Genomic DNA, 14,570 nt, shown 5'->3' on the forward strand with positions numbered 1-14,570 from the left:
AATGCATAAACTAGCCCTTATCACACGCACACGCACACACACACACACACACACACACACACACACACACACACACACACACACACACACACACACACACACACACACACACAGTATTGTTATTGGTGCCACAGTAGTCACTGTGCTTACTTTGTGCTTATAGACCACATACAACAAACATACACACAACAGTGTAGACCACATTTTCACAAAACAAATTACTAAACAAAGAAAGAAAACTAATTTCTGTCCAGCAGGTGGAAGAGGCCACAAAGGTCATGTGTACTATATATATTACTATTTTCATTGTGAGTATGAATAAAATGAGCATGAGTATACAGCACAATTAAAAATAAAATAAGATACATGAAAATAAAAGTAAAAAATAAAGATTTGAATACAAATTAAATTTAAAATAATAATTAAGACTTAAAGGAGTTACTTATTTTCTAGCAAGTACACACCCCATGAAGCCTTGATTCCTAAGTCAATTATTTGATGAAAGATGCTAATGTCTCCGGTACAAGAGACTCTGCCGGTTATCAAATTATTGTCTTAGGAATGCGACAAAAACTAAAGAAATCTCAATGAATTCAAGGCTTCATGAGGTGTATCATTGATAGAAAATAATTCATGTTTTGGGTGAACTACTCCTTTAAGGAGCAAGTAAAACAAATTAAAATAATACATTATTCATTTTGATTATTGGTAGGCCTACTGGTCATTGTCGGTCATTACTGTGTATATTTAAGTTATTTGTCGTATCTGCCCTGTGTAATTTTTATTTACAAAGCCTAGAAGGCAAAGTGAAATGTAATTTTTATGTTCCAATGTTTAATGGCAAAAACATAATTAAGTTGTTAATGGCAATTATTCATGAATTAATCGGCAAGTAACATGTTATGATTGTGACAGACCTAACTATGTCATCAGAACATGGAACAAGTGATCCTATAAAAAATGTGTTGTCAAAAAAACGTATACAGTAAAAAAAGGTATACAGTAGTCTATACAGTAGTGTGTGTGTGTGTGTGTGTGTGTGTGTGTGTGTGTGTGTGTGTGTGTGTGTGTGTGTGTGTGTGTGTGTGTGTGTGTGTGTGTGTGTGTGTGTGTGTGTGTGTGTGTGTGTGTGTGTGTGTGTGTGTGTGTGCTCCCTGTACAGTCTTACTATGTGTGCAGATTGTGAACAAAGATGTACAAATGACAATGTGGTGTTCAGTGGGGAAACCACACTGCAGGCTGGCTGCTTCTGGGAATATCCATTAGGGTGGGGACAGTCTCATTAACCCAAATGGACATAATGATCTTCATAAATAATCCACCTAATAAAAGAGCTTCCCAAGAACAATGTTGGTGTTCTGTAACTGGTCAGAGATTCATATGGGGGGAGGGGGGGCACCAGGCGTTTCAGTTTTGGTACTGTTTTGCCATGCACTTAGCAGCATGAACTATGATCGGTCTATAATTGGTCTACTCTTTTTTACAAACATACAGTACATACATACAGACAAGATAGCTTGGCCTACGGCCATATTGGGGGAAAAAACGGGAAAAAAACATTTTATGTTCAGGGCCAGACTCTTTTTATTTTATTAGTAGCAATGGTTGTAATGGAGGTACTCTACTGTTGAATTTATAAAGAGGAAAATGAGACAACAGTAGTATAATTCTGTGTATCTGCTGACATCAAGTGGATTAAAAGATAACTGCAAATGTCAGCAATATATTTTCCCAAAGAAACAACATGGTAGGACGCTAACACTGGTGTCTTTTTCATATTCAGATCCCTAGACAGTCAGTCAAAATTGGGATATTTGCAAAAATATATATGAAATTTTAATGTATACAGTAGCGCTTATATTAACACATGAAAGAACTACTTGTTACTTGACTAAGTTAATGACTATGGTGCTGACTATGTTAATGACTATGGTGCTGACTATGTTAATGACTATGGTGCTGACTTTGTTAATGACTATCAGTGCAGTGTGAGTCCAGCAATCCCATAGCTTATTGATTGATTGATTGATTGATTGATTGATTGAATACTTTATTAACAGTTTGCAAAAACAAGCACAGGGAAGTACTGTTCAATACAAGGTCTGTTAAGAGGATTTTAAACCCAAGAAAGCACTATGGCTTGTTTCCATTAGGGTCCTTTGTACTCAATTCATCGAAGCTCGGAGGGAACGGTGTGATTACACCCTCGTTTCTGGGCTAAACTTAGCAAGAACTTTAGCAATGAAGCCATTTCATGACCATTTCATGCTCAGGGGACCCTGGGTACGTGCCCAAAGTGCTCATATGGTAGAACCGGTGCTGAATATGATAATTACTATGGTGCTGACTATGTTAATGACTATGGTGCTGACTATGTTAATGACTATTGTGCTGACTTAATGACTATGGTGCTGACTATAGTGCTGACTGGGGCTGACTCATACTGCCTAATACGTGAGAGGGCCATGTTTTTCGATTACTTTTTTAAAATGTATTTTATTGTACTAAATGAAAAGGAAAAAAAAAACACGGCCCCTCTCGCATTAGAAAGCCAATATCAATCACCAGAACCAAGGACTGGTGTTTTTGATGAATCTATCATGATTGTTTCCATGATTAAAATGGAGTTTGAAGTTACAAGTTTGTATGGGAAGGGGGGCGTCTGATAAAAATAATATCAAATATCGACATATTGAATCAAGCAACTTAAAAACTGGCACGGGTGCTCCCAAAAGCCAGAGTAGACGTTAAAATGACCCCAAACATGTTTGAAAGTGAAATTGTTCTTTATTTTTCCTTTCTCCATTTTTCTCTCAATTTAGTGGTTAGGCCAATTCACATGTCCCTCACTCATGCTTAGCCATTGGTCATGTGTGAAGGTGCAGACACGCATGTGTCTCCTCTCATGCCTCATCATCTGACTGAGAGGAGCTTTGCGTGCAGAGGACCAGTTACCAACCTGTAGGAGCCGCAAGTCCAGCGACAGCAGATTACCCTCTCCACCCGGCTTCCAAACCAACGAACTGTGCTTGTTGGAGATGCACCTCTGAGGAGCCTTTCCCCTGTGGACCCAGACGCATGACACTCTCAGACTCACAGTTAACACTGGGGGTTTTTACTGTGTACACTTATACATACCTACTGAACATGTATATCTATATAATGACAGTTGGACTGCCAGTCAGAATCATATCGGTTGCTATAGCATCCTTGTGGTCCCCACCCACCATCTGTCACCACCACTCACCTTACCCGGATACACCCACCTCTCATCTCTTCAACTTCTTCTCCAACTCCCTTTATCCAATCCACACCATCATGTACACCAGTGGTGTAAAGTAACTAAGTACATTTAAGTACTGTATTTAAGTACAATTTTGAGGATTTTTTTACTTTACTGGAGTATGTCCAATTTTCTGTACTTTTACTTTTTTTTTTTACTTCACTACATCTCAAAGGCAAATGTACTTTTACTCCACTACAATTATTTGAAAACTTTATTTAGTTACTAGTTTTGATTATCATTACAAAACATACATAAACCACTTCAGCCCTTTATACATTTCGGCCATTTGAAAATAGCCGATCTACAAGCTCACACTGCGTAGCATCGCAACCATAGACAGTAAGATCGCAAGGCATTGTGAGCTTATAGATCTGCTATTTTCAAAGGATTTGTATACATTTTCTACATTTGAAAACTTGTGAAACGTGACATTCTGCATAATCCTCATGATTTGTGTGCATGGGGATCTCATCTTAAACAAGCTCAGTGCTTAATGAGTCTTCCAGTTTAGTAGACCTTGTATTGTGAATTTGTACTTCCATGTACTGCTGTTCTCATGTCTTACTAAATAAAGTACATCAATCAACCAATCAAAAGTAGGCTACTGTCTACTTTTGGTACTTTAAGATTAAAGGGCAAGACCACTTTGGTAGAGGTTTGGGTTGTGTAGTTACCTTGCCATGATGTAACTCCAAAGGTGGGCAAGAAATCAAAAATAATTGCTCCATTGATTAGAAATTGATAATTCAAAATATGCTCCTCATTGACTTACATTGTACGGTGAAACTGCTCTCAAAGTCACTCTTTTAGCACAAAAACGAACGCAAACAAAGTTGATTCAGACAATATAGAACATCACCAAACCCAGTACTGTTTTTTTAAAATAAAAATGTCAACTTCCTGTTGATTTTGCCATTTTTAATAAGTAGAAAACCCGGACTGGATCGGCGGATCCGGATCCAGATCTTCAAATAGTCAAATCAACAGGAAGTTGACATTTTTATTAAAAAAAGAAACAGTACTGGGTTTGGTGATGCTCTATATTGTCTGAATCAGCTTTGTTTGGGTTCATTTATGTGCTAAAAGAGTGACTTTGAGAGCTGTTTTACCGTACAATGTAAGTCAATGAGGAGCATATTTTGAATTATCAATTTCTAATCAATGGAGCAATTATTTTTTATTTCTTGCCCACCTTTGGAGTTACATCATGGCAAGGTAACTACACAACCCAAACCTCTACCAAAGTGGTCTTGCCCTATAGGCTACATTTTGATACCAATACTTTTGTACTTTACTCAAGTAAATTTTGAATTAAGGATTTTTACTTGTAACAGAGTATTTCTACATTGCAGTATTGATACTTTTACTTAAGTATAACATTTGAGTGGGCTACTTTTTTCCACCACTGTACGCGCACACGCAGGCACGTGGATGCCCACACGCACAGACTCACGCACCCATTCGTACATGCTTAGTCATTTTCCATTCACTCCCTTTCACACACACACACACACACACACACACACACACACACACACACACCCCCACACACACACACACACACACACACACACACACACACACACACACACACAGGTGGTTGGCGTTCCTCCTGTAAACCTACCATACCGGGGCTAGGCTGACTCAGCCACTTCTTTCAATTGCACCAGAGCACATCGTCTTCACAGTCACACGCCCTCCATGCCTGTCAATCTGCCGATCACAGCAAATATACACAGGGCCAATACAGTGTTTGACATGGCACAGGGAGGCATCGGTCCCCAAACACCTGCGCCAGTTGTAAAGTGGACACACCAGTATGTTGGCATTGATGCGTCGCTGACAGTGAATGCATCGGAGAGCCAATACAAACATATCGTGATGTTTCGAGGGATTGTAGAAGGTGGTTGGTTGCAGATGTAGGATTTGTCGTGTATAGACACAATGTTTGCAGTTAGATGATGTGAGATAAGACGACGACCTTGTTGATCCCTGTGAGGCCTGCCTAATTATAGGTCATGTGCCTGCTGTAGGGAATAGGGTGTAGGTTGAGATTAACCACCGCATACGCACCCATATGGGTGGAATCCCTCAGGGCTCTAGTGTCTTTTCTGTTTTCTGTTATTGTGTGGGGGGGGGGGGGGGGGGCGATCCAACCAATGTCTGAGTATGTCCTCAGGAATGTGTCAAAAACAAAAAAAATCTCCACGAATTCAAGGCTTCATGGAGTGTGTAATTGATAGAAAATAAGTATGTTTTGGGTGAACTATTCTTTCAACTGTCTTGTTCAGGGACACCTCGACACCTCTCCTGTTATCGGACGGTCTGAGTTTGGCAGGTATGCGTGCCATGAGCTTGTGGATCTGCTATTTTCAGCAAAAGCTTTCCCCACAAAATGGATGCTGTGGTTTAAGTGGTTAAACAAATAAAGTACAATGGATGCTAATGAAATACAATATTAAAGGAAAAAAGGGGGGAACTGAAAAAAATACTAAATCGAAAACAAATATGTTTTTCTTCTAACCAGCAAATGATCATGATTGTTTTTCACTTTCAAAATTGACTGTGTGCCATTTGGATCTGTTGAGAAAGTGGATGACAATACGCTGAAGAAGACGTTGGTAGCCTTATTACTTACAATTTTTTTTTTGCATTGTGGCTATGAGTGTGCTATTGCCTTCCATCACAATTGTACTTTCATCATGATCAGCACTTCTCCAACAGCGGTGTATATTCTTCCCTTGTCCCTCCCCATGTTGGAGGAACAGCACAACATGCTGTCAAACCTAAAGACAATGCACCATCTAGTGGTGGTAAGGTAATAGTGCTCATCACAGGAAATCCTCTTCAACAGGCAGGCCTGTTCCACCTCTGTTTTTCTGCATACTATATTTATTGTTTCAAAATAATGTGTGTAATCATATTAATTATATTTGTACAGAAAGTAATAATGTTTGGCTACTCCTTAGAAATCCTGCTTAAGCACATTTATTTTAGTTCTGAACTTGCTGGGTGTTATGCCTGGCCTGGGGGAAAACGTAATCTGGCCAACCATTCCATTGCCTCCAGAAGGTGATAGTGGGGTGGTTCTAGTCTCAGTGGTTCTGAAATATTTACCCTCCCCACACAGAACAACTAAAGACTCAGTCAGTCCTTTGTGCCAGTAGCCCTGAGGCTTTTCAATGCTCGTTCCAGGGATTAATGTCTCAGAACTGTTTTATTTGTTACTCTTGGACTCTTTTGGTGGTTAGTCCATTATTGTTTTGCTCTGCCATTGTTATTAGGACTAATGTCTCATAGCTGTGGTGTTTGTTTTTTTGCTCTTGGACTTATTGGGGGGTTAATCTGTTTTTGCTCTGCTGCCCTAATTTCTAATTTTGTCAAGACTGTCCATACACTGTACTGTACTGCACTGTTAGCTATATCTACTTTTCTTTTTTTGCCCGTATCTGTCCTGTATCTCCTTCTTTACTGCTGTAACTGCTGCCATTGACAACTGAATTTCCTTCACGGGATGAATAAAGGTCTGTCTGTCTGTCTGTCTGTCTGTCTGTCTGTTTTGATTGAATACTTAATTAACAAGTTGCAAACAGTACAGCAAGTACAATTCCGCAAGCAATGTTAAAAGAATGACACAAAAAAATATTGATGGCTTGTTTCCATTGTTTCTTATGAATTCAATTCATCATAAAGACAATACAACTCATCATCATCATCATCTGGTCCGCACTCCTTTGCTGTATTTGTCACTTTGCATACAGTGAAATGTGTTACTTTACGTACTCTATGTGTAGACAGATTTGGAGGGGATATGGCCAAATCCCAAACTAGTCAGATAAGTCAGAGTTCTCAAACATTCTGATGACCTGACCTCTAAATTGATATGCATTTGGCTGCGGACCCGCATTGGAAAATATTTGATGCCAGGGATCCCCATAAGAGGAGATTTGCCTCTTTTTTGGGGTGAAATTGTAGATCTACAAGCTAACGACACTTACATTGTGACATGTTGTGAACTTGTAGATCAGCTATTTTCTAATATGATTTGAAAAATAAAATAGGGCTTAAATGTTTAAACTGTTCCCAGCTCTTCTGGGGACCCCCTGGAACCTCCTCAAGGACCGCTAGGGGTCCCTGGACCCAACTCTGAGAACCAGCAATCCAAAGAGCCAAGTGTTTACACTGTTCCTCGTTTTGCTATAGGGACCCCCTGGAAGATCCCTCGAGGTCCCCGGACCCTACTTTGAGAAACATTGGTATACACATCAAACAAATATATCTGTGCCACTTGTGACATGTGTCAAACCATGCCTCCATGCACACACACACACACACACACATCCACTGCAGTACAGTTGAGGTGCAGGGTGGAGGAGACGAGGAGGGAAAGGGTCTCGCAGACAAGACAAGCAATCTGGTAAAAAGCATTCCACAGCCCCTTCTGTCCCGGTGGGTGGCCTCCTTAAGACCCACCGCCATCAACACAGCAACTCATTTTCTAAAAATCTGTCTCCCCGTGCAGGCCTGCCTGTGACATGGACAATAGACACACAGTCGTTGAAAAAGTCTATCACGGGCAAACAGTTCATGAAACTATTGAACATTTCAGCACGTCTCCTTGAGACATTTTCTCGGACAAAGCGTCAATTAAATGCTTGCCAGTCAATGTATAATGTGTTGAAGTAATGATTATCCCTATTAGTCTTAACAATGAACTAAGAAAAAGGAGGGGAAAAAAGGCAACTGAGATGAAGAGTAACTTTTCATGGGACCATACGGAAGTTTAAGCTGAGCTGCCTTATACATCAAAACATTGATATCTATACAATATACTGTTTACGATATTTGTTTTAGACCAACAAACGACATGCTCTGCAATGTAGTCAAACTAGAATGGCTGCAGAGTTTAGACACCTTATACTCCTTTTGTCCACATCATGATTCGTTTCATTTGTATGTAATAAAAAAAAAACACTCACTGAGCCAGCCAACCAGTCAGTCAGTCATTCAGCCATCCAGCCATGGCAAGCTGAAGCTGGCACGCTGCTGTAGGCCACTCCATCATTCTTGACACTTGAATCATCCACAGAGCTGAATGCATGAATGGCAGTCTACTGGCCAAACCCACACAACACCGCAGACCGCAAGACACCCAAACACATATTTCCACAGGTAGAACGGACTGCTGGAATATTTAGTAACATTCTACATGAGGTGGTTTGGAAGGCATTCTTAGTTCATTATTTGTGTTTTATTATGGATATTATTCGTGTCATAGGTATGTGCACTGTTTTGACATAATCATAACAAGAGTTATAATATGTGATACCTGGGGGAAAATTACATAACCCTGGAATAAACAGATCTTAATTATTTGGGTTATAAGTTATTGCCACAGCTGATATGAATACCAGCCTACACAGGAACAAGTCGAGAACAATGCAAGTTGGAAATGGATGCCCGATTCGGTTATGCAATACCCGTTGTCAGAGACCCACTGTACCCGTCTGTCTGTCTGTCTGTCTGTGTCCCTTTTATGCCCATATGGAGATTTCTGTATCTGTCTGTCTGTGTCCCTTTTATGCCCAAATATGGAGTTCCCTGTCAAGCATGCCCAAATATGGGTGGGGCCGTGGGCGTGGCGATATATTGACAAACAATCTATACATTTAAATAGGGCTCTTCATGTACTGTAGGGTATTCGTCAAAACTGAGCTCCTGCCAACATATCGTTTCAGACCAATCCTATCGCTTTGCAAAACAAGGTTTCAAGTTCTGTTCGTAATACCTCTACAAATCAGTTAATCACGGATCACATAGACCAGGACGATTAGCTGGCCGTACAAACCAGTTAATCGCGGATCACATATCCAAGGACGACTAGCTGGCCTTACAACCCAGTTAGGCCTCACAGGGGGTGAGTGGAAAGTGGTCCACTACCTCAGATTAGCTGGCCTTACAAACCAGTTGATCACGGATCACATACAAAGACAACTAGCCGGCCTTACAACCCAGTCAGGCCGCACAGGGGGGTGAGTGGGAAAATGGTCCACTACCTCAGGAGGTCAAGGGGGTGAGTGGAAAAATGGTCCACTACCTCAGGAGGCCAAGGGGGGTGAGTGGAAAAATGGTCCACTACCCCACAGTTAGACACATGGATATGAGAACTTCAGAGTTTCATGGGGCGGCGGCCGACCCCATGCAAAGCGCCATTTAGAATATGGAAAGCGTTATCATAAATATGCTATTTTAATAGCACGGGTGATTTGTACTGGAAGGTACTGTTCCAATCAAGACTGATTGATCCTGTCTTACCTCACTTCAAAAACATAAATGGCTTTTTGAAGTGACACACCTATTTATAGGATTTTATTTCGTCATGCGTCCCTCTAGCCAATCAAAGGCATTGGTGTCAACATATTGACACGTGTCACGTGGAGCTTGACCAATGTTAGCTTGGCTAGGAGGGAGGTGAACACACAGCGGGACGAAGCGAAAACACACTCTCCGCCTCCGGCGGAGCCAATAATTCAACCTCCGTAAAGAAACCTTATCCAAATGGCCTCAGGGGGCAGTGGGCTCATCAATACCTCGGGTAATGTACGACAGGTGAAACATGCAGAGCAGACGAAAAGGGTGGCACATGCAAGGAAATGTTCTCGGATGTTAACGTATTTCCATCGGAAATCCGTGGGGCGGCTGTAGAAAACATTCAGGGCATATTTGCCAGTACTAGCCTATATAGGGAGATCCCCATAAATGGAGACAATCGACCTACAAAGGAGTCTGACATCAGCGAACCCTTCCCAGAAACTCCATATATAGAGATAACCGTCACGTCCAGGACTGACGTCATAGTCCCATATTTGGGCATAGCTGTCATAGGCCGCTCCATATATGGAAATGTCTGACACTATCTGACATTACCGTAGTGACATTAGGGCCGCAGCCAACAGTATAAGAGAGGCTTCGACATGCCTCGGTAGAGCAGTTCCAGCAGCAACTCAGAGAGAGATTAACTACTAACAGAGAGAGAAGCATCGACAAAGCTATATGAACAGTGCAAACAACACCATGGAATGTGGTCTGGTCTCTTGCAAGAATGAAGCAGTTCCTCTGAAAGGCATTGATGTGGAGGTTGAGGTGAGGGACCATGTGGCTACAGTGACCTCCATTCTGCAGTATGAGAACAAGGAGGAGAGCCCCATAGAGGCTGTCTTTGTCTTCCCTCTTCCTGGCGATGCTGCTGTCTGTCATTTCAGCGCAAGGATTGGACAGTCAGAGGTTGTGGCTGAAGTGAAGGAGAAACAGGAGGCTCAAGAGGAGTATGATGATGCATTGAGCTCAGGCCAGCAGGCCTTCCTATTGGAGGAGAGCGAGCAGAGCCCTGATGTATTCTCGATGAAGGTGGGCAGTCTGCCTCCAGGGGAGAGCGCCTCCATCAAGCTGACGTATGTTACTGAGCTGGCTGTGGAGGCTGATGATGGGCTGAGATTCTGTCTGCCTGCTGTGCTCAACCCCCGCTACCAACCTCAAGGCAGTGAAGGTGGCAGTGGAAGGAGTGGTCAGCCTCAAGTGACCTCTGTTCCGGCTTCTCTAGTCCCCTACGGTCTGTCCTTTTCTGCCCACGTGGCCTCTACTCGACCCGTCTCTAAAGTAGAGTCCAACTGTTCCCTGGACCCTCTTCAGTACCTCAACACAGAGCAGACCCAGGCCACGGTCCGTCTGGGTGATGGGCACAAGTTTGACAGAGACGTGGAACTGTTGGTTTACTATAAAGATGCCCACCAGCCCGCTGCTATTGTAGAGGCAGGAAAGGATTCTGCCAAGCCTGGCTCTCTGATGGGCGACCCAGTGATCATGTTGAGTCTGTACCCCGAGTTCCCTAAAGATGTGATGTCATCACTGGCTTCATGTGGTGAGTTCCTGTTTTTAGTGGATCGTTCTGGCAGCATGCAGTGTCCCATGAATGACATGCGTGAGGGGCAAAATCGCATTGGCAGTGCCAGGGACACACTGCTACTGCTACTGAAAAGCTTGCCAATGGGCTGCTACTTCAACATATTTGGCTTTGGAGATGAATATGACCACATCTTTCCTGCGAGTGTGGAGTACAGCCAGACCACCATGGATGAAGCTTTGGAGAAGGTCAAGACTATGTCTGCTGATCTGGGTGGGACAGAAATCCTAAGGCCTCTCAAACACATCTACAAGCAGCCATGCGTTCCCAATCAGCCCAGACAGCTCTTTGTCTTTACTGATGGTGAGGTGGAGAATACCAAGGAAGTGCTAGATCTGGTGAGAAGCAATGCTAGTTCTCTCAGGTGCTTTACTTTCGGGATTGGGGAGGGGACCAGCTCTGCTCTCATCACTGGGATGGCCAAGCAGGGAGGAGGTCATGCCCAGTTCATCACAGGAACAGAGAGGTTGCAACCCAAAGTGATGCAGTCCCTTCGCTTTGCCCTGCAGCCAGCTGTGGTGGATATTTCTGTTTCATGGGACCTGCCAAAGGGAGTGTCTGTAACACCTCTGTCTCCGCCCATCACAACCCTTTTTCAGGGCCAAAGGTCGCTAATTTATGCCCAGCTCACTGGAGAGAATTCAGGGGCTAGTGAAGGCAGTGTGACAGTGAAGTACAGCCTGGCAGATCAAACTTCTCAGAACAAGCTTGGCTTCAGTCTCAAACCTACCAAGGACACTCGATTGACAGTCCACAGGTTGGGGGCTCGGACCCTGATTCGCTCCCTAGAGTTGGAGCAGGGAGAGGAGCAGGAGCAGCAGGATGAAGCAGTGAAGAAGAAGGTGGTGGAACTTAGCATCCAATCAGGAGTGAGCAGTGCCTTCACTGCCTTCATCGCTGTCAACAAAGGAAGTGGGGAGGCTGTACAAGGACCTTTGTTACGCAGAAATGTTCCAGTTCCAGGAATTGACTGGTTGATCTGTGATAGTAATGATGACATGCTTGAGTGCATGTCATCACCTAGGATGTCATCACCTACGACCTGTATCTTTAAGTCATCAATTACGTATCTGTCTAAGTGTGATGATAGTGACGAATATGACAGTGAATCTTATTCAGGATTAGCTCCTGAAGAACCCCCTCAGCCCAGACTGCCTCCCATAGACCCCTTGCTCCAGGTGATCACCCTCCAGAAGGCTACTGGTTTCTGGACCCTAGTTCCAGAGCTGACTACTGTGCTTGGGAAGACTCATGAGGAGTTGGAAAAGCCAAAGCCTCTACCAGTGACCGAGGAAGTTTGGGCCACTATTTTAGCTCTAATCTGGCTCCATGGCTTCAAGATGGAAGCCCAGGATGAGTGGCAGCTTTTGGCTATGAAGGCAGTGTCCTGGGTTCATGCTCAGAAAGTGGGCTGCATGACTGAGTGTGTGGAGGCTGGAAATACCTTGCTGGGCTGCAAGGTGCAGAAAGATGACCTGGGGCTCTGAGAGGCTTATCCTACCTGGCTCCTCCTTGCCTATCCACCTGCCACTACCAGAGGGGTTGCAACAAGGCATGCAATTTTCTGGGCTATACCCTGAGTAACCCATCATTCAATAGATCACTCTGTGCTCTTATCTTTATGTAATTGGATGACATTAACAGGATTTACAGCAGTTAATACATTTCTAATATTGTGCTTGTCTTACACCGTGGTTTAGGGGATGATTCTCTACCAAATTATTATATATATATATTTTTTTAAATATTTTTTTGTTTTTTGTTATTAATTTAGAGTAGCCAATAATGTTTTTCTCCAATTTAGTCTTTGTACCAATTAATTCCTCCCCACACACATTTATGTGTTGTCACTGCTGTTGTATCCTATTGACTCACCTGCCAGTGAGGAGCCCCCACCGGGAGGACGTAGAGCCTTCGTCTTACTCCTCCCGCCCAACACTCCCCGCTGACAGGTGCCGCCCCAGCCCGTAGGAGTACATGCAATGACCAATATCACCCTCATGCAGAATTTTTATTTATTTATTTATTTGTTTGTTTATTTGTTTGTTTGTTTGTTTGTTTGTTTATTTATTTATTTATTTATTTATTTATTTATTTATTTATTTATTTATTTATTTATTTATTTATTTATTTATTTATTTATTTATTTATTTATTTATTTGTTTGTTTGTTTGTTTGTTTGTTTGTTTGTTTGTTTATTTATTTATTTATTGTCTCCGCCGAAGGTGGAGAATATGTTTTCGCTTCGTCCCGCCGTGTGTGAGCAAACATTGTTAGCCAAGCTAACATTGGGCAAGCTCCACGTGACACGTGTCAATTTGTTGACACCAATGCCTCTGATTGGCTAGAGGGACGCGTGACGAAATAAAATTCTATAAATAGGTGTGTCACTTCAAAAAGCACCTACTTTTTGAAGTGAGGTAAAACAGGATCAATCAGACTTGATTGGAACAGTACCTTCAGTAAGTCCAAATCACCCGTCTGTGCGTGTGTGTTTCCCTCTGAGAACACCTAACATTGGTCAAGCAAAGGCGCAGAAGGCCAAAGCTAAGAAAGTATACTCATCTACAATTGTAACACAGAAGAGGACTAGAGTTGAAATGATCCCACAACAAAGCCGAAGTCTTAATACGTGTCAATATGTTGACATCAATGTCTCTGATTGGCTAGAGGGACGCATGACGAAATACAATCCTATAAATAGGTGTGTCACTTCAAAAAGCCGTTTACGTTTTTGAAGCGAGGTAAGACAGGATCAATCAGTCTTGATTGGAACAGTATCTTCTAGTCCAAATCACCCGTCCGTGCGTGTGTGTGTCCCTCTGAGAACACCTAACATTGGTCAAGCAAAGGTGCAGAAGGCCAAAGCTAAGAAAGCATACTCATCTACAACAGTAACACAGAAGAGGACTAGAGTTGAATTGATCCCACAACAAGGCCGAAGTCTTAATACGTGTTAATATGTTGACACCAATGCCTTTGATTGGCTAGAGGGATGCATGACGAAATACAATTCTATAAATAGGTGTGTCACTTCAAAAAGCCGTTTACGTTTTTGAAGCGAGGTAAGACAGGATCAATCAGTCTTGATTGGAACAGTATCTTCTAGTCCAAATCACCCGTCCGTGCGTGTGTGTGTCCCTCGTGCGTATGTGTGTAACATTGGTCAAACAAAGGCGCAGAAGGCCAAAGCTAAGAAAGCATACTCATCTACAACAGTAACACAGAAGAGGACTAGAGTTGAATTGATCCCACAACAAGGCCGAAGTCTTAATACTATAACAATTGGCCACCTTGATCAAATACATTATGTAGCACTAGAGA

The 14,570-nt window shown here is 42.5% G+C and overlaps 1 protein-coding gene across 1 annotated transcript; it reads left to right on the top strand.

The window, feature by feature from the left end:
• Positions 1–10,340: 10,340 nt before the first annotated feature.
• On the top strand, positions 10,341–12,777 carry LOC308100634 (von Willebrand factor A domain-containing protein 5A-like). Its single transcript, XM_080449699.1, has one exon. The coding sequence runs from the start codon at positions 10,361–10,363 to the stop codon at positions 12,731–12,733; it is 2,373 nt and encodes a 790-aa protein (XP_080305825.1). The 5' UTR covers positions 10,341–10,360; the 3' UTR covers positions 12,734–12,777.
• The last annotated feature ends 1,793 nt before the right edge of the window (positions 12,778–14,570 follow it).

The sequence above is a fragment of the Gymnoscopelus braueri genome (assembly GCF_963280865.1).
Source record: "Gymnoscopelus braueri genome assembly, chromosome: 2".
Lineage (NCBI taxonomy): Eukaryota > Metazoa > Chordata > Actinopteri > Myctophiformes > Myctophidae > Gymnoscopelus > Gymnoscopelus braueri.